The 27,591-nt window shown below is 41.6% G+C and overlaps 1 protein-coding gene across 1 annotated transcript; it reads left to right on the plus strand.

Moving 5' to 3' along the window:
• Positions 1-101: 101 nt before the first annotated feature.
• Positions 102-22,084, plus strand: RPA1 (replication protein A1, 70kDa; the record flags this gene model as incomplete). Its single annotated transcript, XM_010087305.1, has 16 exons — positions 102-149; positions 411-489; positions 765-873; positions 1,694-1,782; positions 6,362-6,448; positions 7,621-7,753; positions 8,658-8,760; positions 9,870-9,938; positions 10,083-10,275; positions 11,361-11,500; positions 13,163-13,311; positions 14,613-14,745; positions 15,787-15,963; positions 17,266-17,373; positions 20,622-20,708; positions 21,075-22,084. Coding segments are annotated over 16 exons (1,812 nt in total), but the record flags the coding sequence as incomplete, so codon positions are not given.
• Positions 22,085-27,591: the final 5,507 nt, after the last annotated feature.

Here is a 27,591-nt window from a genome sequence, read left to right on the forward strand (position 1 = left end):
CGGGCCCTGTGTCTCTGGAACCCCTCCTCAGCTGTGAGTCTTGAGGCGTGTCTGAGTGAGGTGGTGGCACCTTTCTGAGGCTCTCTTTTTCTTTCCTTCAGGCCATCATGCAGGGGGAGAACGTCTCCAAGCCCGTACTGCAGGTTATCGTGAGTACTCTCTGCTGCCTTGTGCTTGTGCCAGTTCGTTAGGGACCGTACACGCTTCTCTGTGCAGCCAAACTTCCTCTGCAGAGGAGCTGAGCAAGGCTGACCTACTCTTAATTTCATTGGATGTGACTTGGGCTATGCTGTTGATATCGGTGCTTAAAAAAGATCTGAGTAGATAAGTTGTTTGCCAGCAACAGCACTTTATGTTTTTTTAAGAGTTTCTGGACAAATGAGAACTAATAGGCTGTTGTTTCCCCATAGAATACACGGGCTATTGCTACAGGAAATGGGCCACCACGCTACCGGGTGTTGATGAGCGATGGGGTTAACACCCTCTCCTGTAAGTATGACAGGCTGCAGCGAGATTTTTGTAAGTGTTATTTAGCACTGATGGTGCTAAAGTTTCCCGTTTAGCACCTAGGTGCATAGTGACAAAATGAGCATTGAAGGAGAATGTTGTTGTATGTGGATACCCCAGACTCTGAAGTGTGCAACTGCATTTTAACATTTGGACAACGTCCTTTTCAGGAACTTTCTTTGTGAGCTTTAAGCAATTAACTCACCATAGGGTATAATGAAAATATGGAAAAATATGTTTTTCTTCTGTTTCTGCAGCATTCATGTTGGCAACGCAGCTGAACTCTCTGGTGGAAGAGGAACGCTTAGCAGCCCAATGTATTTGCCAGGTTAACAGATTCATTGTCAACAGCCTGAAAGACGGAAGGTATATGTTTCTCTAAGTGTGGTTCTACAGAAAGGCAGCTGCACTAGTGGGTGCTCTGTCCTTTGTGACTAAGCAGAGGCCAAATGCTTTTGAGTGGGATTATCTGAAACAGTCTTCAGGGTGCAGGAGGGAAAGCATGTAGCACAAGTAATAGCAGAAAAAAAAAATAAATACAGAGTATGACTGCAGTGGGTTCAGACACGTCTAGTACAGTGGTTTAGTAATTTAAAGTTTCCAGTTGGAATACTCCAAATTGTACAAAGTTTCACTAAAATTCACTTAAAATTATCTGCTGTGGAAAAGAAACAGTGAAGCTTCCTTGTCACTTAGGTGTTGTGGAATCTAGTCTTTCTTTTATGAAAACTTGAGATAAGGGAGGTAGGATACTGCAGAATGAGAAGGGGTCTGAGTGAAGTGGTTACATAAAAACTGTGGATGTGTCTAGAATATGAGCTGAGGTTCTGTGTCTTTTCGGCGTTTTTGTGGAGGGAGTATAACTTATTTTGAGGCAGGGAATGCTCTTTCTTGTAAAATCTGGCATGGTTTTGATACTTTTAAAACACTGTGTTGTTTCAAACCACTTTTGTGTGGCCATTCAGCCTGCCATCGGCTCCTTGATGAAATGTGGTACTGTTTCAAGCCTACTTGTGCCTCCTTGAGAGGCTTCACTTGACAGTGGAGAGCTTTTGTCTTCCAGATCCCTAGTCTGAAGAATCAGCCCCTGATGACTGATTCTGTCATCTGTCAAAAAGGTTATTCAGAGTCTGATAGACTTATAGGGCTGTGAAAGTCTTTAATGCCTTCTATTCTGTGTTTGTAGGAGGGTGGTTATACTGATGGATTTAAATGTTCTGAAAACTGCTGATAAGGTTGGTGGGAATATTGGCAATCCAGTGCCGTACAATGAAGGTGAGTGTCCTCTGTAATCAAATACCTTTCTGAACAGACTGTCTGGTATGATAACCTTTCAGCTGTCTGTTTCTGTCACTTAAAAACAGTCAGACATGTTCAGCATTCTTATACCTGGAACAGTGATGTTCAGATCTTGAAAATCCTTTCTATTTGTGTAACACAAAATGGGTTTTGTCCGTATTTTGATAAACTCTATACCATGGTTGAAGCTTCAGTCTTTGCATGGTATTGGGAAGTATCTATGCATTATGATAACATTGACATGTTTTTATTATAAGTTAGTGGTCTCTACCTAGAGTTCCAGTAAGAGTGCGGAAGCTATTCTATGTCTCCTCGTAATGAGTAACCAAATAGATGAGAATTTCTTCTGTCTGGAAAGAAAACAGCAGGAGGAAGATGTAATAATGATCTATGAAGCTATAAGATGGCATAGAGGGGATGAATAAAGAGAGATGAATCTCTCTTTCTTTTCTGCATTCATTTGATGCTCTTTAGCTCTCATATTGTCAGCTCGTGGTTTTAAAACAAAGGCTGCACTGCACCCCCAAACAGTGCATAGCTAAATTATGGAACTTGTTGAGGTAGGTGCCAAAAATTGGCAGAGGTTCAAAAAGCAATTAGATGTGAAAGAAAAATCCATTAAAGGCTGTTAAACGTAACAATACATCCTCTGCATGAATGTTAGGTTGAGGAAGCACTAAAACTTAGATGGCTTGAAGTACATAGATGAGAGACTGGTATGAAAACACGGACAGCATACAGACGTCCCTAAGCACCCGTTCCTACCCTGCCGTCTGCAAAACAGTGGTGCGCTGTGTGGACCTTAATCTGACCTGCTGTGAATCCTTCATTTTTATTATGTTGCATAACTGTGGTGTTCATCTTCACGTGCTGAGCTTACAGTTCTCAGGCAAACATTTTGTGAATTAATATTTTTTTTTCTCCCTGAGATATGTTCAAATGTATGTTCTGTTCTTTGAGTTGTGATCTTTAAAAAAAGAGAGAGGATAATAAGCACTTGAAGAAAATATTTGAACAGCTCTGTCATTGACGTATATACAGATAACGGCTGAAATGGAATCGCAAATAGCTGCTCTTGAAGAAGGATTTTTTGTCCTGGTGGAAGTGAATTTATATATTTTTATTACTAAGGGACGCCACATTAGTGGCAACAATTTTCTGTAGGATATTGTGGACAAACAGTGGTGGTAGGTACACTGCCACTCTGGTTAAAAATCTGCTTTACTAATCGAAGTAGAAATTAGATTTTATTGCAAAGGCAAAGACATCTTTCTTCATTAACTTTTCTTTTTCCTAGGGAATTAGAGGGGCGTTTGTTAAATGAGCCTAAAGAATCCTTTGTTCCTTTGATAGTTACTTAGCTAATTGCTGTTTAAAAAATGTGTTGACATCTCAGATTTTATGATTTAATCCCACAGTTGCTGTAGAGACCAAGATTTTCAGAATAGCTATTGAGCAGACTGTTTTGTGGCTTTCTCCCATTTCCCTGCCTTGTGTGATACAAGAACTTGTGAACTGTAATGTTTGTCACTCGTCACATTGTTGCTTAGAAACGGCTGGGAACATGCTATCTTGGAGAACTGAGCTGAAAATATACCTTTAAGAGTATACATTTTGGTAAAATTACCATGAGTTTGAGCAAAGTTGTGTTCTTTATTTGGGCTTCCAAAAGTACTCAGCAATGAAGTTTTCAAATCTAAATGCTTTTGGTGCTGCTACAGGTCTGCGATCATAGTAAGGGTGGTCTTGCATGAGATGGTTAAGAGGAGTTGAATTCGATGTGATGTGTATTTCATTTTGACACTGATGTTATTCTGCAGACTTCATAGGCTTTTATTTGGTATTAAAAGATTTCAGTTACAGAAGATGGTAATAGCTCAGGTATGTTGAAGCCAGCCTGTCTGCTCTGCCGGCTGCCTGATTTGTCATGAAGGCCTTGGTAAAATGGCAAAGGCGTATTTCAAGTTGCAGATTCTTTAAGTTCTTGGATATATTGAGAACTTATATTTTTTGGGGAACAGTCAGTTAAGGCAGAATGAGTATCTTAAGAGCGCTTTGAGGTTTTCATGGAAAAAAAGTTCGGGTATCTGAAAAATAATGTTTAGTCCTACTTGTGGTCTTACTTGAAATACAGATTCTGAACTGCTAGACCTAGGATGAAGGAATTTCCTAGACTGTAATACCCCAGTAGGGCCCGGGGAGTGAGAAGCTGGCTTTTGACCACTTCACGCTGGAGCAGTAGGTGGTTAATCTACCTAACAAGCTGGAGACACAATCTTCTTAATACGTATCATAAAAACTTTTCAGGCAGCGTTTCATAATAGTATTGAAAATTGAGCCGTTTAGTTCTCGGTAGAAAACTAGATGGTAATGTTATTACTGTCGTTAACCTCACTCAAATTATTCTGTTGTTGGACTTTCTTCTTACTATGACAATTCCTTCTACTTATGTTTAACTTCTGTCATTAATCTTTCCATGTTGAAATGTTTGTATGCTTACGCATTCACTTGAGCGCTTTATTCTCACCCTCCCCACCCTGGTGATTTGGTGTGTGTTCTTTCAAAGTCTATTTTCTCTCCTCTTCCTCCCCTCATGCTGCTGCTCAGTTCTGGAACAGGTCTTCTGTCCCCGTGGCACTGTAGCAATACCTCCCAGTAGCAAGTTACTGGAAGCACAGGACCCTGTTCACGTTAGAGTGGACTGGTGGCCGGCTTTGGCCAAAGGTCTTGTGTTTGGCTAACCTAGTGTGTGTAGCAGAAATGTGAGCAGGTATTTCGAGAGTTTCTTTTCAGCTTCTGCTAATGAAAATGAACAGTGAAAACCTGGCAGAGGAGTCAGTTTTCTGAGCACCCAAAGTGATCTGTAGGCCATTAGCCACCAAAAATCCCAGTTGAGGAGTCCCTACACTCTACAAATGAGAAAATTGGAGAGAGATTTCTGCTACTTCTCTATTTGAACACAGGCACAGATGTGTTCATATATTCTTAACCTGGTGAGAAACACCAGGCTCTGGGTAAGCAACAATTAAAGTGTGATTTTGTGTTTAATAATACACAAGTGTTCTAACGTATGTGGTGGTCTTTTGTTTCATTTGGGGGGGGTAATTAAACAAATCCCATGGAAAAAACATTTGGAACAGAAGTGGCAAGGAAGTCTCTTGCTGTTGCATATGCACATTCCTGTTCTTGAATATTCTCTCCCTGTCCAGACATATTTTTCTCTTAATGTGTTTTGTTTGGGTTTTTTCCCTTCTCTTACCCAAAATGAATTTGGGGTGTTGAGCACTGACCCTGGCCGGGTCCTCCCAGTACCTGAGGCAGCTGAGCAGGGGGAAATCTGGCTTCTCCATCTAGCGGATTCTGCCGTAAAGACACAGCGCTGTTTGACGTCACTGTTGCCAGGGAGACTGCTGTCACCAGTTCACCGATGTGACTCTACTGCGGCAAGTTAGAGGAGCAGATTGGTTTTTTGTGCCAGGACCTTGTTTGGGATTAAAAATGACCGGAGGGTTCCCTCTGGAGACTACGCATCGGGTGACACGGTATCAGGGTTCGCTTGTGTTGCTTCTGCTCCTTTCCCTGACTTCTGTGCCATCCTTTCTTGCGGTTCTGTTCTGGGGTTCTTTGCTTTTGTTCCCTGTGATGCTTATGGGCTTGGTGTGACCTTCTTTTCCACTTTCTCTGACTGTCTTCTTCCTCACATCCCAAATCAGGAGCTTTGCCTGCTCCTGCAAACCAATGGCTTAAGAATTTGTTGTGGCCAAAAAGACAAAAATATTGGATGTGTTCTCATCTGGAGGCAAAACATGATAGGATAGTTATTCTGTAAAGGAATTCAAATTTTTGAGCTGTAGATTAGCCTTCCGATGTACTGTTTCTCTAGGTATGTCACTCTGCTCTTTCTCTTGTAATTTATCGTCGATATAAGCGAGTAAAAGTCCTGGAATCTCAAAAAAATTCACGGGATGTGCTTACAATGGCATCGCTTTGCTCCCTGTGCAATGTGCGCTGTGTCCCAAGAGGGACCCTGATGAATGCTGAAATGATGACTCCATCACCCCCACACTAAATATCTTTGTATTTTAGAAATAAAATACAGCAAGTGTTTTCTTTGTCTTGTGTTAACTTGAGGTTTGACTTTGCCTGGTGGGATTTTGGCTCTTTCTGAGTTTTAAAAGGGAATTCTACAGTTTTTTATCTTAACTGTTAGGTAGTAGCAGAAACTACCTGTCAGAGCAATAGAAGCCTGTGAAAACTGAGAAGTTATCAAGATTACTTCAGTGCTGTCCTTTTAAATAACTGTCAACCCTGAGTTCTTTCGAAGTAGAAAGCTGTTGCTTGAGGAAAGAGATCTGACTGAAATTCCTCCATGGTAATATTGTTCAACAGATAGCTTGCTACTGCTGTGTCTTATAGCACCTGAATTTTAATGTGTGTTCTCTGTGTTTTAAATTATTTTTTTAATGCAAGTGTTATTTCCTAAAAAGGCTTAAATGTAGTTTTAATTACTGTGTTTCCTGCTGTACTCTATCAGCTCTTTCCGTTTGATTACCAGGTCAAGGGCAGCAACGTTCTTCAGCTCCAGCAGCAAACCCAGCACCCAGCAAACCACAGCAACAAAACAGCAATTTGTCAGTAGCAGGTAAGAGTAATCCTGGGCAGGAATCAGTTTCCATTTGTGCAGTGCAAAACTACAGCTTAGATTGAAAAAAGATCCTTTCTATAATGGTGTTGAACAAGAAACACTCCATTAAAGACTAACCCATAGCTTGACAAGGTGAATTATCTCAAGAGGCTACTGTATGTTTGGCTTTAACAATAAATTTTAAAAAAGGGGAAAAAAATATGTCCCCCTTCCCTCCTCTTTCCCAAGGAAAAAAAAAAAAAGGAAATAACTTTGAGAAAGCAGTGTAAACTGAAAATCTAGTCTGATGCAATTTTGTGTTCTTGAAACGGCACTCTGCGGACACTCCAGTCAGCTACAGTTTGGAGCTGCCAACAGGTGTGTTATCCATGCTGAGATATTGAGGCCAAACAGTTTAGGTGGTACAGGACTGAAATTATTTGATAGTACATCTATAAATACAGGGTTTTTTTGATAGAGACTTTAAATAGTGAGATACTGGAAAAGGCAGTCAATTTAAATGTCAGTCTCTAGACTTTTTTTGGAAGCAAAAAAGTTGTCAGTCCTAGCTCTTGGTACTGCTTTAACCTGTCTGTATTCTTTTCCCCTGCCTTTAAGGAGTTTTTTGATACGATAAAATTTTGACACTTGCTTATTGCAGCAGAAAACAAGTCCATCCTTCCTGTACTGAAAGCTGGTCCTAAGAGTTCTGTGCTTATACATTGACAAGATTCTGTTTAGAATTAGCACTATTGCTTTAGGTAAGGAAATGATGTGATTGTGGGGCACCATTCCTTAGTTGTTCTCCCCCTAAGCTTGATGTGCCGTATTTTAGAGACATTTTACTGCTAACTAGTTGTTTCCCACTTAGTCTATGTTTAAGTGATTGACTCTGGACACATCTCCACTTCCAACATAAGTGTTCTAAAGGTCTAAGTGTCTCGTTAGCAGCCTAGAAAATACTTGTGACCAAGAGCAGAGATTCAACAAACTTTCAGCCACTCTGGGGTGCCCACATGGCACAGAAAATGGAGCTTTAAGTCCCGACCCAGCGTTAAATGTAACTTTGCCTTCTGTGCGGCTCCCCGGAGCGTGGTGGTTCTGCCTGACCTTGCCCCATGAGCTGGTTTTAGCCTGGCCTTTCGTCTGCAAGGCTGAAATTCTTGACGCTTTATTGTGGTTTTTGAAAGGTCCCGCTGCTCTAAAGTACCACGCTCCTTCAAACCAGTTTGGAAAAGCGAGCGCTCCCAGCTCAGCCAAGACACCAGGGGGATCGCAGGCCAAAGTGGTGCCGATCGCCAGCTTGAACCCATACCAGTCCAAGTGAGTCGTGGTTTGCCAGGTGTTACCCCATGTCACAGGCATGGAGGAACAATAGCTTCTTTGTGCTTTCTCACCTATGAATCTCTGTCAAATCATTCTTTGAATTCTTTTGAGTTTATTGGTTAACTTCAAACAATGAAAACGACCCAAAACCAAACAAAAAACCCTTCCACAAAAACAGCTGTACAGGTTTTGGTTTGGTTTTTGTTTCTTGTTTGGTTTTGCAGGGGTGTGTGTGTTTGGTGGTAGGTTTTTGTTGTTTTTTGTTTTTTGTTTTTTTTTAATTTCATCAGCACTCTGACAACTTGAGATTTGCCTTTCCATTGTCTCGGTGAAGTTACCCTGCTGAGCTTGATAGGTTTTTAATATTTTAGTTGACTTCTCTTTTTTCCTAAAGCAACCTTCTTTTTGGAAACTTAATGACAAAACAGCTCAGTAAGCTATTCACTTCGGCTACTGTTCTGTTGAAAAGCATGAGGATGTAATTATTTCTTGAATGACAACTTGAAGTTATGCAAACTGATTTGATTACCCAAGTTAAATGTGAATCCTGTAATTGGGCTCTTGAGTTCTAGTGTGGCTTTTCAGAACTGGCAAACCGCTGTATGCGAAACGTACACTAGAAGAGTATAAGATTTGAGGCCTGATTCTGTGCAGAAGGATTGTTTGCTGCTATTATCATCCTAGAAGCTTTATGGCTGGCTTTGTTGCTTTCTCTACAACTTTCTGCCTTTAGTGGTCTAGGCCATTAAAATAGCAGCAGAAAAGCAGGTAGAGTTGCTGAGGCATAGTGGAAAGATTCTGGCTTTTAAATAGTGACATTTCAGTTCCAAAGGTTTGTCAATTCAATTTCTTCTTAAAAAAAAAAAAAGGCACAGAACAATGATTTCTTGCATGATTTCAGGTGGACCATTTGTGCTCGTGTTACCCAAAAAGGCCAGATCCGCACGTGGAGCAACTCCCGTGGTGAAGGAAAGCTCTTTTCTATAGAGCTAGTTGATGAAAGCGTAAGTGTCATATGTTGAGAAAAAGATAATGTATGCCAGATGCTGATGAACCCTTCATAAAGACAGAATAGAGGAAATAAAGTGTATTTTAGGAAATGTATTTTTTTTATTACGACTGAAGCTTATATTCCTGTATTCATTAAGCTGAGCATCAAGGACACAGTTTTTTATCCAGAATGAAATCTTGAATGTATGGCATTACTGATTATTTTTCATCAAAGTCTATAGTGTGTCACTAAATTTTTGCAGCTTCAAAATATAGTTGTTTATGGAAACTGACAGCCTAATATTTAGGTTTGTGGTGGTTTCCTGTGAATTGAGGTTGCATCCTTGCTTAGATGCACGTTACAAAACAAGGAGTGAGAGGAGCGTCACCTCCAAGTTATAGGCTTTCATTTTCACAAGGAAATGGAGTACAAATTATTATAATACTGGGAAATTTCATCTGTGGTTTGTTTGGGGAACAGTATCTGGTTAATCTAACTAGACTTGGAGTTTGTCAAACCTCTTATCAAATTACAACCTTCTGTTGTGAAAACAAACAAGATTCTGCTAGATTATGTTTAGTATAAAATGTGAGGTTAATAATGTAACGTGCTGCCATCAGCCATTTGTTTTCTCTGTGTACTGTCTGTATTCAATTTTTTTAAAAAAACTGTTTATATCTAGTGAGTTTATAATTGTTGTTAATTCTTACTTAAAGACTTGACATGATGTATGAGTGGGAGATAACGCAATATTCTGTGTGCTAACTTGTGGAGCTGTGTGATCTGTTTGAATTTTTTTTTTTTTCACGTAATGGCAATTAACGCCCGTTCTATGAGTACCTTTCCAGAGGTGTATATATGATACATAGATCTTATGCATTTCCTTCTGAAGCTCTAGATACACTGAGACTTGAATATGAGATTTGATGGTCAGGTGTAGAGTATATTGTTTTAGCTTTAACTACAAGTGCGAGGAGAATGTTGTTTGTTTCTCACATGCCTGGAGCTAGCCTGGCAGACCACGCTGTGTCTGTAGAACTGATGCCACTTAACATTGCAAAGATTTCTTTCTCTTTTTCATGCTGAATTTCAGTTCTGACCAGCTCTCCTATTTTCCTGCAGGGTGAGATTAGAGCTACTGCATTCAACGAGCAAGCAGACAAGTTCTTTCCACTCATAGAATTGAACAAGGTACGGTAGCGTTGTCCTTTCACAGACTGACACGAGCTAGAAAAGAGGAATTTCAGCGTAGCAAGGATTTTTAAAGGTGAACACAATCTGTTTTCTCTGTCTGACTTCTGATAATATCCTCTGTTTCACTGCTTTCTCCTGTAGGTTTATTATTTTACCAAAGGCAATTTGAAGACTGCTAACAAGCAATATACAGCTGTTAAGAATGACTATGAGATTACGTTCACTAATGAGACTTCAGTTGTGCCCTGTGACGATGCCCAGCATCTTCCATCTGTTCAGTTTGACTTTGTATCCATCTCTGACTTGGAGAACACACCCAAAGACTCAATTGTTGGTCAGTCTAAGTAGCAAAATAGCAAGCTCTAAAGCTCTGAAGTTTTACTTTTGTGCCCTGAATACTGGGGAGGTCGTGAGCATCCATCACTTGGAGTGTTGCGATCTCTTCAATGAAGTTATCCAGTGATGGTTGCCGTTAAAAACACCTCGGGCAGTTTTCTTTTTAAGATGTCTTTGCCCTGTTCTGCTAACAATATATAATAATTTTTCTTCAGACTAAAGACAGTAAACGATACTTGTTTATGGTACTATGATCATTGTTTTCCACAGAAAACAGATGAAAGAAAAATGTCCTTGCGCAGCCCGTGTGCATTTCATACCTTCCATGGTCTTGCTTTCTTTCACTATCTAATTATCTCTGTAGTGATTTTTGGCATAATTCATTGCATCCAAGTCCAAGTTGCATGACTATTTTGGCTTGCTTTGTGAAGAATCAGAGGTTTGTTTTTCTGTAATTTGTTGGGCAGAGTACTCCGGAAAAATCAGAGGCTGGGGTGGGGGCGAGGGTTCGCAGGTTTTGCAGGCACAAGATGCCTGTGATTCAGAGGCATTCAGCTGGGAATTTTAAAGGTAGAGCTGTAATATTAAAAATTGTATATTTATGAGGAGTGCAAAGGGGATTGCGTTAGCTCTTACTACCCAAACGTACAGCCTTCTTTAAGTTGCAGCTTACAGTCGCGAGGCTCCAGTGAAGGCACTAGCACGTTGTTTCGTTACTTCAAAACCTCTTGCCTGAGAACCTTGTGCTTAAACAGCAAGAGTGTGTGTTACAGGATCAGGGCTGAAACACTTTGACGGAATGTGATGGGAAAAGATAGTACAATGCCTTGATCTCGCTAATGTGGTGAGGCTTGCCTTCATGAATATCTTAATGAATTCATCAACAAAATTAAAGCACTGAAGAGTTCTGTAGTGGAACATTCCTACTATAATACACTTAATTTTCATATCAGATTTGATTTGAATAGGGAGCTAGGATACAAGGTAAAAATCTGACAGAAGGTTTGAATTCTTCTCCTGTGATCTTTTATTCCCCAGGTGTGACCCTTGAGTAACTCTAACTAAATAGTAACTGTTTTTCAGATGTAATTGGAATTTGTAAGAGCTATGAAGATGTCACTAAAATTACAGTGAAAGCTAACAATAGGGAGGTATCGAAGAGGAATGTGCATTTGATGGATACATCAGGGAAACTGGTGACAGCTACGCTATGGGGAAATGAGGTATGTGCTCTCTTACCTGTCCTTAAGCGAAGGTTTCTTTGTGTAGGATGAGGAAGTGAGTGTGCTGTTGTCATCTGAGATGGGTGCAGCACTGAGACAGAGTCCTGGGTGTTTAAGGATCAGGGGCAAAGAGAAGGTGAAAGGCTGTCTGGTTTCATTCAGGTGTGATGTTCTTAACCTTTCTCTGACAAACTGCTGACATGATCTGACTAATGTGTTCTGAACAACTGCAGACATTGTGTCTCAAGCCCAAAGACTGAAGATAACAGGCTTCTGGTTTAGGAAAGGATATGAGTTGCAGTTTGATTATGGAACAGCCCCATGGCTACAGCTGTCTGATTTGAGATGAATTTTATTCGTCGGGTGGGATACATGTTACCCTGCATAAATTGCTGATTAACTAGGGGGTTGAGAGGCCGTATCTCAGACTGGGAGTTTCAAGCCTCCAGAGCCTTGGAATTGAAAGTTTGAATAGTTGCAGTAAACTGCTTCTTTATCCTTTTAACAGGCTACTTTGTTTTCCACCGGCGTTGTAGATACTTGGAAATTTATGTTCCACTCTATAAAATGGGGGTGATCCCGCCAGCTTGACAGTGATGCTTTATGGCGAAATGATCAAGTGCCCTGATGTTGGAGATAGCTGAACAGCATGAACCATCTGCTGCTATCAATGAAGTAAACTGAAATTCAGCATCACAAAGTTTTGAGGTTGAACCAGGCTGTTATAGGACAGGCTCCTGGTCATCAGTTCCTGGTGTCACTCTTACAATAGAGATCAGGGACTGCATTTTACAAAGTTAAATCTGTCTGCTTGCTTCTAAAATAGAGAGAACAACAAATATTGAGGGGAAGTGACTTCTTATGGCTTACAGCTGGCACGGTTAGGCTTAGAATCTCTTATCTCCTTTTTAACAGTTATTGCCCTAACTGCTGGGATATGTTTTGTGGGGTTTTTTTGCAGCTCGTGGATACAGTGAATGCTACTGCTAACTCCAGCTCATTTGTAATCTTTAAGCACATGATCCTCCCCTTGCTTGCTAAGTGGCGTGGGGTCCAGAAAATCCATACCTTTCAAACCTCTCTCATGCTAACAGGTTCTGTTAGTGTCAGGCTTTACGCAGGTAACAAACTGACGGCAGTTGAACAGCACTAAAGCAGCTTTATGAGGTTAAAAACAGAAAATGGAAAGTAGAGAGAAAGTGTTTGGTCAGCATACCTACCCTTCTACTTTTTAAGTTGTACTAGAATAGATGTGATTGGCTCAGTCAAGCCAAGCGAGTTGTTTCATCTCCTGAACAGCCTGATCTGACCAAGTAATTTCTCCTGGGTGGAGAAACCTCCATTCCCATTACCCGTCTCCCTTTCTAAAGTCCTAGTGTAAGACTCCTCATGGAGGGGACCAGTCCTTTCTTTTCCAAACCAGGGTGTGACTGAAGGATTCTCTGGTTCCCCAGGAAATGGGGTTTTAGGATTACAGCTTTAATTGGTAGCTGCCTTTTCTTAAACTCCTAGTGATAGTGTTTAATAAAACCTTACCTTCTAAATACAGTAAGATAGTTTGATCCAGATTTGGTCTCTTGTCGTGATCTTTGAACCATGACCGCGAGTTCAGTACCTTTACTGCAGCGTGCTACTAATGTTTTCTGTTTTTCACACATGCAGGCAGAACAGTTTGATGGTTCTAGACAACCTGTGGTAGCCATCAAAGGAGCCCGCGTCTCTGATTTCGGTGGTAGAAGCCTGTCTGTCCTGTCCTCGAGTACAGTTGTCATCAACCCTGATAGCCCAGAGGCTTTTAAGCTCCGAGGATGGTATGAGTGTGGATTTATGTTGATTCATTCCAGCCTGCTGCGGAGTATTTGTTTTATTCCGTTTCTCTGTATTTGAGCAGTCTGCATAGTACTGAAGAAAGGTAGCAGAGGATAGGGGTTCCAGGGTGATAGAAACTTCTCTTCCATGAAAGCACTGGAGCCCGAAAGGCTGTCCTTTTTAAGTTGTTCAATTCAAACACTTATCATTCCATGACAGACCTTGAAAAATTGAAATAGGAGTAGTGCGTGCTGACCCAGAGCCTTGGAAGGCAGCGTGAAATCAGACTTGACCAGCTCCACTTTCTGAGGCATTGTCTGAGAGAACAATATTTTTTTTTTCCACAGCTTTTTCTGTTGTATGGAATCTGATACGCGCTCTGTTAGTATGGGCTGGAGGAACTATGTTGACTTCTTCCAGTGTCTATTCCTTATCAGATGTTTTTCAGATAGCAAAATAACTTTGTTGTCAGGAAAACAAAGTGGTTTCTTGGTGGTTTGTTGCTTCTGCTGTAGGTAGTAGCTGAATTGTCTGCTCTAACTACGAGTGTGGTGAGATGTGGCGTATGGACGAGCAGGGTTAAGTGCCGATTCATCAGATTCATGAATCCTGAGTTTTCAGGTTCTAGTTAAATCGCCCAAACATGGATAAAATATAATGGCATTCTCCACTTGTCATTGAGCTGTGGTTCTCTCATACTTCAGAGGGTTGTTGAAGATAAAATTGACTGTGGGTCTTAGCTATTACTGTCACACTGCAATTAAGTTCAGTTTTTGAGTCTTGTTGGTGTGTTTCTCAAATCATAGAAAAACCGCCAGAATGGGATGACAGCACAACCTTCTGCTGAAAAGGAGTGCTTTCTTATTTTAACAGAGGAAGCATAATCTGTTCAATGCTATTTGCTTTTTTTTTTTTTTCAAAGCTGCTGTGAAGATAATGGTACCATGTAATTTAATTTTAATTATGGAAATATCTTGATGCCCTTAAATCTTGTTATCTGACTGCCTTTATGAAGCGTGCAGTGTGTGGTTTGACCACTAGCTGGCAAACAAATTGCAGTTATATAGAACAAAGCTGTCCTCCTTTTGTGGGTTTATAAAATACTGTGCTCATTAAGTCGGACTATTAACTTATTCTGAAATGCTATTTTTGTTTGCAGTAAACACAAATTACTGTAATTGTTTCCCTTGCAATAATTGATAAAAAAATCCCTCATGTATTAAGTACATGAAACTGAATGTGAGCTTTTGATAAGTCTGTATGGTCTGCTGTCCAAAATAAAAGTGCATCTTTGCGGTTCCAGGTTTGACTGCGAGGGTCAGCTTCTGGAAGGTGCCTCGATCTCTGATGTGAGAGGTGGGCCAGCATCTGGGGCCAATACCAATTGGAAGACTTTGTTTGAAGCCAAATCTGAGAACTTGGGACAAGGAGATAAGGTAAAGCATGGCCACTGAGTGCAAGCCTTGTGTACTGGGGAGAAAATAAAAAGCTAGACTTCATGCGGGCACTGTGCTTATTGAAGTAGTGCCGTTGTTGGGCGGGATGTACTTTGTCAGAATTGATGCTGTTAAGTTTTCTTTTTTTTTTCCAAATAAATTCAAGCATGTTGCTGATGTTGCAACGTGATACTATGTTTGCAAGAAAATTCTAAGCCTTGTATAAATGGGGGGGGAGTTCACCCCAAAGATGTTTATATAAATAGCTCAGAGTGTTCTGGGAGATATAGGTGCATTAGGAGGAAGTGGTTTTCAAGGGTGTGCACTTGGTCAATAGAAAAGCTAGGAAAAAATCCAGGACTCTGACATTCCAGTCCAGTAACCTCTCCAGGCTTGTACTGCTTCTTGACTTATTTCTAATATTTTGTTTTCAAACTTAAGTGCTAAGCCACTTGGGATACGCATGAACTTTTATCTAAGGAAAAAACACTTTACCTGTAATTCAGTTATGTTCCATGAGATTCTTTTGCACATGCTTCTTAAGCAAACCCTCTTTATCTTTTGAGAGACTTGACCGTGGTCTTAAACCATTAGGTTGATTATTTTAGTACGGTGAGTATTTTGTTCTGTAGGCTATAGTTTAATCAAATGCTTATCTGTAATACTACACAGTAGGCTTTCTGGGTTTTGTGTTGGCTCCCAAAAGAAGCATAGGAAAGTGCAAAGTCTTAATCCTGTGAAAAAGTAAAGATTTGAACAGACACAATGGAGAAGCAAATATGCTTTATCTAAAGAAAACCTAGCAATTTGAGTTTCCTGCAATGGAAACACAAAATAATCTTGCTGTAGGGGCTTTCTTTAACATAATGGAAGGCTGAAAATGATTGCGACAGAAGGGTTGATTTACAGTTTCTCAATAATCCATAGCTGTTAAGCTTTCTAATCCTAAATATCCAAGTACGGGTGCCTTGCTTTGTAGTTAATTCAGAATTGGAAAACATTGAGTATTTTGAGGCTAATGTTGCACACTCACTCTCCTAGGCGGATTATTTTAGCTGTGTGGGCACAGTCGTACATCTGCGCAAAGAGAACTGTATGTACCAGGCATGTCCCTCTCAGGATTGCAATAAAAAAGTGATAGACCAACAAAACGGACTGTATCGTTGTGAAAAGTGCGATCGTGAATTCCCCAACTTCAAGTACCGCATGATGCTACTCGTAAGTAAATGGACTAGAGGAGAGCGCGTTTCTCGCTGTTTTCCTCGTACAGTCCAAACAGAAGTCTTAAAGGAGATTGGGGCATTAGAGGGTGTTTGTCTCTCTGTGGTGCCTGTGGGTTAGGGGACATTTAAACTGCTTGTATGCTGTACCTGAGTGAGGGATGTTTCATTGAGATGATTAGCTGTTTGTTTTCCTAGTGCTCCAATTAAAAGCTTTTCTCTTTGCCAAAAAGTTGATGCTAGCTCAGTTGATTCTGGTTTCCAAGTGTACTATGCAACGCAGAGTACAGATGGTCTACGCCTCTTCAGTAGTGAAGATAAACTGAAGTAAAATGGCATTTCTGGAGAGCAGTAATTGCACTTTTACAGCTGCTACCTATATTTAGTACATTTTTTTTGGTAGGTATTGTTCTCTCATGCTTTAATGGAGTCTGCTTTGGAAAGTTGTCTGAGGATTATTATTGTGATGCCCACTTACACCATAAGCATTGAGCCTTCTTCTGTTTTCCATTATGAGTTGTATCTGCTGCTTAGAAATGCTGTGCCAGGTGGGCATGCAGAGAGAAGGGAACCATCCCTGCAGTCTCACTAAAACACAAACTGCTTCTGAATAATTTCGAGTAGATAACTTCTAGGAACGCGTGAGCTACTCGACCTAGCAGAATCATTCTTGTAGAATATAAAGGGGATATTGAGGGTACAGTTGTGGCCTTCAGAACAGTATGTCTCTTATTTTCCCATTCCTAATTGGCAAAGCAGCCAGGAAATGCATGTGAGGCTATTACTTGATCTTTCTACTGCTCTGTCTTGTCCTTGAATGTTTTGACAGTTTCCTCATAACATAGCATGGAGTGTGTTTGTGCTCAGGTACTCGGGTATGTACAAAGTAAAGCAGCTTGAGTTTTGCTGGTGTCTGCCTCGGTGGTTGCTGTTCTGGGCTACCTGTTCTTGCTCGCGGCTCAGCAGTGACAGCGGAACAGAGCTGAATATCCCAGAGTGATCGCCAAGATCGCCACTGTGACCTCGCTGGCCTTTTCCTGTGACACAATGCACTGTCAATATTAACTTGGATGAAGTTACTGTGACGTTCTATGTTGCTTAAAAAAAAATAAAAAATAAGGTAGTAAGTCACTGCCTTCTGCACTCGGTGGTGGAAAGTATCTACAGTACATAGGGCTCTGACAGTTACTAGAAATTTAAAACTCTTTAGCTGTGAAATCTTTCTTTTGTACTGTTTTCTGTCTTCCTTGAGGAATAGGCAGCTGGATTAAGTGATTTTTTATTTTTTTTTTTTCCCTAGGTGACCATTGCAGACTGTCTAGAGTATCAGTGGGTGACTTGTTTCCAAGAGGCAGCAGAATTCATTCTTGGGCAAAACGCAGCTTTTCTGGGAGAACTGAAGGAAAAGGTCAGTCAATTAACTTATTGTGTCTTTAGTAAATGTCTAGAAGTTGAACTGTGCTTCACACATCTTGGTGTTGGGCTGCCCTCAAATTTCTTGCTTTTTTTTGACCCTCCTGGTAAGGAAATATTCTTGTGATGTTGACTTTGAGGACAGCTTGGAGGAAGATGTAAGGTATGTGTGGGACAGCAGTGCTGATCCATCAGAGAGCACGGTCTCATCCCTGGGGGTGCCTGTATAGCACTCCTGAGTAACCAGAGGTGGCAAAAGCAGTGGGTTATGTTCATGTAGTTGCTGTGGAAATTAACAGCACTATTAAAACAAATACAAAAGCTCCATATGAAAGAAAGGGATGTTTTGCTTCATTTGGCAAGAATTTGACCTTGCCCATTCTCTAAGTGAGAGGCCAGCTCAGGCGCCTGGCAGTGCAAGATTGTTCTCCAGATGTTGGACTTCAGGATCTTTGACAAATTCACAAATCATTGCTTCTCCCTAATCTGAAGCTCTTGGCAGGGACTTGTTTACTCTCCTCAGGATTATTTTCCACGGGCCATCTGCCTGGAGAACAGAGATTTGCCTGGTTTCCCCATAGTGTGCTCCCACAGTCAGTCTGTCTACTTCTGAGCTCTTTTGGCTGTTCAGAGCTGGAGATCAGCCTGTCCTTGTCACCTGGACCTCCAGAGGCAGCTCATCACTTGTTGATAGCACTGCAGCCTTTAGAGGACGGACAGCTTTAACTCCAAGAGAGAGGACAGACTGTTTTATCATTGTACCTAGATTGGAGGAATCTAAAAACAAAACTGTTTTAGCCATGAATACTAACAACATTCTTCCTAATGTGTTCCAAAAATTTGTTTACAAAACCAAAAAGTTCCAGAACACTTTGTCAGTAGGCAGAAAGCTTTTTGAACTGATGTGTGTTAGCCCACTCCTGAAGGCGCTTTTCTTTTTCCCACCAAATATCATCAGAAACTTTGCGGGTCATGTGAAAATCATGACTTGTAAAATAGGTCATTGGCAGAGATGCTTAAGTGATCTTTCTTTGACAGATTATAAGAGTTTTTAAGGTTGTAAGCCGTTAAACACTGACAGGTAGTATTTTTCTCCCTTTGTCACTGTATACTTCTCTGCTGCGTTTTTCTTTCTTCTAACCAAAATAATATTTTCCTGTTTTTTTTTTTTTTTCCAGTTGTCTACTATATAAAATCTGTGGTTTTGTTTTGGTTTTTTTTTTGTTTTGTTTTCATGATGATGTGGAAAGTGTAATAAGTTCTTGAATTGCATGTGAGCATTGCTGTGCTCCCAGGCTGAGCCTGGTTGATACTGGGGCTCCATGGATGCACCAGTTGTTGGTTAACCTGTTGCTTGGCTGTGGGAGGGAAACAAGGCAGGAGGGATTGGTGAGGCTGTAGTCCTGGTTGTCCTGAGACGCTGTCGTAGATCTCCTCCGCTTCGGCAAAGCAGGGCTTTCCTGTAAGTTGCATATGAAATGATTTTTGGAAATTTCCTGCACTTCAGCTCTCTGAGTGGTACAGAGCTTGCGCTTCTGCGATGCAAAAAGTTTTTGTGATATTATGAAGGCTGGACACCTCTGTTCTGCAGGAAGATGTATTGCTGGGACATTCTCATTAGGGGTGCTTGCACTTTTACATTTCCATTTTCAGATGTTCTTAACTTGTCAATATTTTCTTACTCAGGTTGTGCTTAATCTCTGCTAGAGTTCAAACAAAATTTCATGCTTTTAATGCTGAAGAGAACTGGGTGGGGAAGGAGGAACAGCAGAACCTGTGTAACAGTGCAAACATGTAATGTCTTTTGAAGGGCTGCCTAATGGCAACGGCTGAGGATAGAAAATGGAACATAATATAGAATGAGCCCTTGAGCAGGAAAAGGAGAAATTGTTTTGGATTTGACACTTTTATGAGCCTTTAAAAAAATGGGACTTGATGCGTTTTCAGTAAGCTTTTCTGAGCGGTTTCTCTCTGAAGACCTGATGCAGTATCCTGTGAAGTTGGTGGGAGTCTTTCCACTGCTCACAGTACGTATCGAGCCCGTGTACAGCCAGTGACCACGCTAAGCAGAGATCTGCATGCGCTGTTTTTCATCTGCTTCTCCACTGTGCTTGTTTCCAAAGGCAGGGTGGCAGTGACTGGTATGCTAGCGGCATTTTCCCCTCGTTAATGGTTAGCTTAGTTTGTGGCAGAGCTGGAAACAGAAGCCAAAGGCTTTATTAAGCGAGTTTTCTTATCCTCTAATCCACATGATGGTCAGAAGGAGTTTCTAATATTCAGGAAGGATATGCCTAAATGTTGCAGTCTGTGAAGCTAGCTCCTCCTGTTCACCTTCATTTGTTGTGCTTTTCTAAACCTTAGGAGAATCACTGTGTAGTGTAAAATAGTGCTGCACACATTTATAAGAACAGCAGATGTAACACTTGAAATATGAGTGAAATGGAGGTGGGTGCAATTCCAGATCAGATGCTCTGTCTGCTGCTGGAGTGACTGATCAAGTCAAGTGCATCTGGTAGAGAAATGCATTCATAATTACTTGTCTGTGTCGTCATGGGGCTGCAGGATTTTAGTGGAATGTCAGCAAAAGGTTTTTGCAACTAATTTTTACAAAAATAAACTTTTTCCACCGTTTCTACAACTTGTCTGCTTCTGTTCGACTGTTTTGACAAATTGTCTGTTATAAATGATGATGATGTTTAGTGTTCATATGGTAATTAGGAACGGCTTATGTTATAAATATGACAGTCTTCTAATGGTTATAAAAGCATGTTCAACACATGCATCCACTTTTTTATAGAGCATCTTCTTAAATAGGTCTGTGTCAGGATGTGAGGGGTACATACAGCCTTGATGGATAAGCAGAGAAGCAGAACGCAGAGTTAAAACGGTGAATACAGAAACAGTGAATTCTGTCAGCGTTCGTGGTCACGGCAGAGCATCGGAATTAGGATGAGAGAATCTCGTGTGGATTTAGAGTATTTTTGTTTTGTACACTTGGTTGCAGACGTGGTGTAACTACTTTATTTTGTTCAGGTAGCTATAAAGTTTCAACATTTAACTAAACTTTCTCTTAAAAACTTCAAATTATGGATTTGGAATCTAAAATTTGATAGAAGATTCAGCTCTGCCTGCGATCCGGTTTGTTCCACCGCTTTGCCAGCATCACCAGAAGATGGTCTGTTCTGAAAGCTCATGGTACTACCGGGTGTCTGCAGCTGATCTCTGTCTTTGTCCTTCTCGCAGAACGAGCAGGCGTTTGAAGAAGTGTTCCAAAATGCAAACTTCAACACGTATGAGTTCAGGATCCGAGTAAAACTGGAGACATACAACGTAAGTATCCCCCAAAAAGCAGATAACGTAGCATGTGGCTTTTGTAGTTCGACTCGTCTCCATAGGAGGTGACTTCCCCCCCTTTTGTTCATGAGGAGAAGTTTCCAAAGACACTTGCTTGCACAAATACTGTCAGTCCTGGGTGCTGAAGGAGGGATCCACTGTCGTTAACACTGCTCCGTCTCTGGTTCATCAAGCCTGGCTTGTTTCAAATAAAAAAATCATAGCTGCTCTGGGAGTCGAGTTTGCACTCCCAGCCTGGCCCTCGTACCAGGATAAGTAAGTTATGGGGGCACAAGGAGGTTAGAACCGAATGCCTGAAGTATTGAGTGTTCTTCTTTTACACGCTATATTTCTTCTCCACAGGATGAATCTCGCATTAAGGCTACAGCAATGGACGTCAAACCTGTGAACTACAGAGAATACAGCAAGAGGCTGATCGCGAGCATCAGGAAAAATGCTCAACTGGGGTGAGGAGGCTGGTGCCGACTGATTGAAGCTCAGAGTTCCAGGAAAAACTCAATAGATGATGTTACCTTGCCTTTTTCCCTGCCCTGTGTGTGACAATTTGCATTAGTTACACCATGCATGGTAGTCCAGCGTAGTGGGCTGAGTGATTGAATGCGTTTCACTGCAGATATGCCCCTGGTACGTCAGAGTGCACTCTAATGGCCGTGAGATTGTAGACTGTTGTGGTCTATTAAGCTGTGACAGCGCTAAAGAGGAGTCTCTAGACAGGTTGCCAGGATCTTTAGACAAAGCACTCAGCACGTCGGAAATAACTTTGCTTTCTTACTATATGTAAAGCTGAATTAAATAACCGTTGTGTCTTCTTTGCAAGAAACTAGTGACAACCTCGACACTTTGACTTGTTCAGCAGAGGGTAGGAGGACGAGTGTCACAGCTTTCAGGTATGGGCAAAGGAGAACAGGTCTATTAGCACAAGTTAGTTCCTTTCCTCAGAATTCAAAGGCTTTCTCTTTCCACAGGTACCATGCAGTTGTTAATGCTTGGAATGGCAATATGGTAGAATTATTAATCAAAGACATATCTCTTATATCTGAAGACTATCCTTCCTTCAGGGTTTAATAGACTGAGTCAGATGGGTCTGATATTAATCAAAATTGTCTGTTCTGAGGAAGGCAGATAAGCATTGACTCTCCATCCCCCAGGGAAATCTAGACAACTACAAAGCATTGCTTTAGTTTTCTCTTCAATTAATACTATGAGTTTTTGACTGATTTCAGCACACTTTTCCTGGCTATACATATTTGGTATGTTCAGTTCTTTGGTTTTATTTGTTATGATGCGAATCAGAAACAGGTCTTTAAATGGGGGGAGTTTTGTTTCAATAAACACTGTTTAATTCCTATGTAGTGAATTTTGCTTTCTTTGAACACCAAAGACTTCCCATTACTGGAAAGCAATTAATTAGCTTTCATAATAAGCGTTCACTTGGGGGAGATGTTACCTTATTACAAACTCTAAGGTTAGACTGAAGAATGGAGACTTCCTTGCCTGATGTTAACAGCGTGGAAACGCAGTGATATTTTCACCATTCCTGTGCCTGAGAATGCTGATGAGCTGGCACTTCTGGGATTTTTATTGACGTTTACACAGCAGTCTAAAACTAACCAGGCTTTGAGATTTGTTCAGACATAGAGCTAGTACAGAAAACAGTAATTATGCTACTGGGCTTTTCAGTCAGCAGAGCATGCTAGCTCTGTGTGCTCCTAATCACATTAATTATGTGTTCCCTGGCTGCAGCTCACAGCTTGGCATTTGCTGCACAGCTCCAAGCATCCAGGCAATACTGCACTGGGTCTCTGGTAGCAAAATTGAGACTTATTTATTTATTTTGCTCTGTAGAGCGCTGCTGCTTCACGTATTCATTTGGTGTCCTTTATTTCCCATAATTGTCTGTTTGTCGTCTTAAGTCTTTATGTTGAAGAACTGTAAGTGCCATTTCCCTTGATGGACGTGAAGGATGTTATTCTGGGCCCGTCTTTTGGATTCTGAGTATCATGGCTGGGTTCTTGTGCTGATGTCTTGCATTTTTTATTGAAGTATTTGTTCCCTCTGACCTTGCTTATAAAGCGTTGAGTAGAAAATTACAGCCTTCAGCGCAGTTCTGGATCGACAAATGGTAGGTTAGCGCTGATAATCTATCTCTCCACTCTGCTAACCGGTCTGTTTGTTCTGCTCCTCCCTTCCTGTCCCTCCTTCTGAGTTGAAGGGGACTGGAAACAAGTAGTAATACAAAATGTTCCTTGAGGCTGTTTCCAATTCCCGGGCCCATATACAGCGGGAAGTTTTTACGGGCGTTTGTGTGAGCAGGTCTTTGCTGGCATTGCAGCTTTATGAGCTGATGGCACACACCTGCCTCTGCTGGGGAGCTCCTTCTCCCAGAGGGAATGGCTCCGCATCCGTCTTGCCGGGTTTACTGTGCCATCAGGCAGAGCACTGGAGATGGAAGGTGTCGATACTCGAGGGTATTAAGGTGTCTTACAGGATCAGCTGGATGACCTTGAGGACGGGAACAGAAAATCAACTGAAACAGTTTGTGGGAAAAGTCATTTCTTTGAGGACTAATAAAAACCCCTGCTATAAAGTGGATGCTCATTAGTGACTCAAGAGTTGGAGAGTTTTAATCATGCTTTAATCAGCTAGTAGATGATAAAAACATCAAGCGATGCAAGGAAGGTATTTCTAGTGGAGCTATACAAGTACCATAGGGTTATATAAGCCTCTGCTGCGAGATCTCATCTCGAATGCTATGTACGGTTCTGGCCTGCTACGTATAGAGGCAAAAAAGAATCTCAGCTGGGGTGAGTACAGAGGAGGACTACACCGCTGAGTAGGAGAATGAAGATCTTTTTTAGGAGGGGCCTAGAGGAGCTAATTTAGCAAAATGAATCCTGAGAGGAGGATATAATTTCTCACTTATATAAAATTTATCTGCACATATCTAGATATCTTGCTTCCTTCCCCTGATCATAGGCTGGAACTGTTGGAGATAACTGGTTAAATAGTTTGTGAATCAAAGGAAAGTGTGGTTCTGAAGCAGGTGTCTCGCTGGGGAGCAAGGGCAGGGCAGCCACGGGGGGGTCTCCGTTCTCCCCACACTGCCCACCGCCCCCCAGCCATCCAAACCCTGGCGGGTCCCTGCGGCCACGGACATGGGCCATGGGCTCTTCAGAAGGCTCCGGGCTCTTGTGACCGTGCTAATTAAGTCAAAGTGAGTGGAATCGCAATGCTAATTGGGATTATTGGCAAGCAACCCTGTGCCTTCCTTCCCTTCACCATAAATCTCCCCCTGCGAGTGTCCAGGTCGTTGCTGGATGGCTTCAGGTATTATCTGAGTATGTGTGTGTTCAACTGAAAGGATGCTGGAACGCTTCGTAACTAGATCTCTGGGAGGTGAGGATTCTTGTTGCTGCTAATGTTGTGCTTTAAATTGAACGTACAAAGTGAAGATGAAGTTGGGAGGCTGCTGGTTTTGAACAGGAATGTGCAAGGGTGATGAGAACTGAAAGTGAGATGGGGAGGATGCTCTGACGCGCTGTGTCCAGGTAGTTTGCTCTTGTGTCAGTTCCCACTGTTAGGATTTAACCATGCTTTCACTGTATGCTAATTTTAAATTAATTATCTGGGACCCTTACGAGTCCCTGGAGGGGAGATTCCATTTGAGTCAGATCTGGTTTTTAAGACCCGTCAGGTGGTTGGTTTGGGGTTGTTTTTCCCCCAAAATAAAGCTTTGAGGAGTCATATATTTTTTTAACACTGGTGGTCTTGCACAGATGAGAAGCACCGGGCGGCTGGTTGCGTTCTGTGCTATGCCTGGCAGCTTGGATGAGTGTGTGTGTGGGCTTCCGTGTTCCAGCACGCCGGGATTGTCCTTTTAGTGCACCGGGTGTCAGGGTGGAAGCTGATGAGTCTGATGTTTGGATTCTTAATTCTCGGTGGTATTTGCATTTGCTGCCCAAGCTCCAGCATAACATCTTGAGGGGGGAGAGAGATGTACTTTCCTTCCGTGTCCTGTTTCGTCATCTTTCCTTTCCTTCTGCTTTTTTTTTTTTCTTTTTTTTTCTTTTTTAAATTTTCTGGCCCTTGATCTAGATGCTTTGGAGAAGAACAACCACCCCATAGGGCTTCATTCCTCGCTGTGGCTGCGCTCCCCGGCTGGAGGAGGCACCTCTCAGGCAGCCCTGGGGCTGCTCAGGTGACTTGGATGGGAAAGAAAGAGAAATTTCATATCATTTTTGATATAAAAGGCTTGTGAAAATGTGAAATGGAACAGGCTGCCTACTTCCAAAGCCTGTGTTTGGGGAAGGGAGTGGTCTGCAGCATATGATGCATTATAAATATTGGAGTAGTGCAGTAAATATCAGTCATCTCATTACGGGGAGTGGAAATTCTCTTTAGTGTGTTATCAGTGAGGATGCAAGAGGCCCACAGACCTTCTCTCAGTTTTTTTATTTTTTAGTCTGTTTTTCATGTTTACATTTTTACATTTCATTCATATGCATATTTACAAAGAAAAAAAAGGTGGTTTGAATTGCCAGATGGATTTTTCATGAGGGCTGTGATGCATTTTTTTCTGTGTGTTTTATTTAAATATTTAGGTGTCTGTGTTTGGGGGGGGTGGGGTGTTGTTTGTTTTTAGTTTTTTCCTGTTTATAGTGCATTGATTTGTTGTTAAATTCAGCCTCTCTGCCATGCCAGAAGCGTGCCTTTGGGAGTGTTTCTGGGCTGCTTGTAGTACTTCTTCCATCCTTGCATGTAACTGTTCTTGCAAGTATTTAAAATAAACTGGGCACCTGCAAAGGCTTTTTTTTTTTTTTAATTTGCCCCAAACTTTTTGCCCTTAAAAGGGAGATTTGAAAAGAAAAAAAATCTTCCTGAGCTCATTTTCTGTTGCCTGATGTGATTGTCTCTGGGCTCAGCCTCGGTGAAGGTCCCACCTGAGCCTGTCACCTCTCACTTCTCCCAGGGATGTATTTTCCTGGGATGGTCCAGGGTATGATAAAGGCACCTCCAAAGCTGCACTGCAGCAAATGACCGTGTGGGGATGCACCAGGAATGGGTTCTTTGCTCTGAGTTTCTCCTTGGGAAGTTGGCTGAGCAGAGCTGGGCTGCTGGTTTATCTGATGGAGAAATGAAAGAAGGGAACATTTGTCATGTCCACTCTGACATCAGCATCGAGCAATTAAGAGAAAGAAATCTAATTTTTTGGCCATCAGTTTAGCTCTTGGAATTCCCTCATGGCTTATTGTACAAAAGGCTGAAAAATAAGAGTAATAATCCGATTTTTGTCCGTTTCTAGTGTTTTATGTTTTCCATTAGAGCCTTGCTGGTGTGCTGCGCTGACTTTTTGAACTGCAAGATCAAAAAGTACTCCTCCCTTCTTTTTTGGTGAAGACTGTCTCTGAGAAGGATAAATATTATTGATTGAGGTATTTAATACACTAATGAAACCCACAATTATTGACTATGTAATTAATATACTGTCTAAAAGTAAAGTTTGACAGCGCATATAGAAAAGCCGTATTGACTTGCGCTTCGCTGGCAACGTGCCTCGCAGGTTTTTATTTATAGACATTGAAACACGTTCTTCAAGTAATGATTCAATCCCACTTGCAGCTTGCCACAAGCTAGAAGGCTGCCGTTCTTCTTGCTGACTGTAAGGCTTTCATATTAGCTGTGGGGAACTCAAATTTTCAGCGTTTAGCTTTGCTACCTCTTGTATTAGTTTTCAGAGCTGGAGCATCCGCAGCGCTGCTTCTTGCAGCTGGGAAACCAGACTTTTCCCAGCAGCCTCCTGCTTTTGGTGAGCACCTTTGCAGGACTTTTTTTTTTTTTTTTTTTTTTTTTTTTTCCGCTTGCTTTTGGTTTTGCTCACCTTGGCGAGTGACAAAAGCACGGGAAATCCAAGCGACACCTTGATAGAGACCTGGGAGGGTGCTGTCAGAGGGTTTCCCATCGGTGTCGCCGCATTGGCGTTGGGGAGCGTATTTCTCTGATTTAGGCTCAGGGTGATACATGGCTTTGTTCTAAGCTGAAGTGACCTTTCTTAAGCCTAGCAGCAGGATTTAGTTTGTTCCCTGACCTGACAGATGATCTGCAGCCCGGTGTGCATCCCTGCCGTGTACCGGGGTTTGGAGGTGCCGCATCCCCATCGCTGCCGCTGACCTTGGGTGGGAGCTCGCCCTGAGCCTCGCTTCTCTTCCCCGGTGGCTCTGCCTGCAGCCCAGCCTGGTGTTCTCTGCTGCTGCTGCTCAAGTTGCCACAAACTGTGTTTCAATTGCCAGGAAGCTGATGCTCCATTTATAAATGGCTTTAAGTTGTTCGTGTGCCCTGTGAAATGTTAAACTTCTTAGCACCAGGTGAAGTTATTTACATCGAACTCAGAAGCTGATAATGAAGGTTTTTTTAGATTTCAAGTGATTTAAAAAAAACCCTTCCAAATCCCAAGTGTATCAGCTATCTGGTAATTGGAGCTTGTGCTGTCATTAAAAATGACAGCTTTCTCCAATAACATTCTTAGTGCTTGTAAAATGCAGCTAACATAACCTATATTTAACTTGTATTAGCTAGAATTTCCTTCCCATGCTTGCTTACTTTCAGAGCTTTGGTATGAATACCGAGGTCCTTCTCTATTCATGAACCATCTATTATTTTACCTGCTTGGAAGAATTGAAATCTTTTCAGAAGCTGAGCTGGACAGCCAGGTATCTCTGTCGTGGTTTCCCCCATAGAAGTGTTTTTTCAGCCAGCAAGTAAAAGCCATTCTTTGGGCAGAAATAAACCTTAAGCAATAAGACACATTGCAAAAAGTTCCAAGTTCGATGAAGGTTAGTGGAAAGCTCCTATTCCTTAACCC

The sequence above is a fragment of the Pterocles gutturalis genome, unplaced genomic scaffold, assembly GCF_000699245.1.
Source record: "Pterocles gutturalis isolate BGI_N339 unplaced genomic scaffold, ASM69924v1 scaffold5501, whole genome shotgun sequence".
Taxonomy (NCBI): domain Eukaryota; kingdom Metazoa; phylum Chordata; class Aves; order Pterocliformes; family Pteroclidae; genus Pterocles; species Pterocles gutturalis.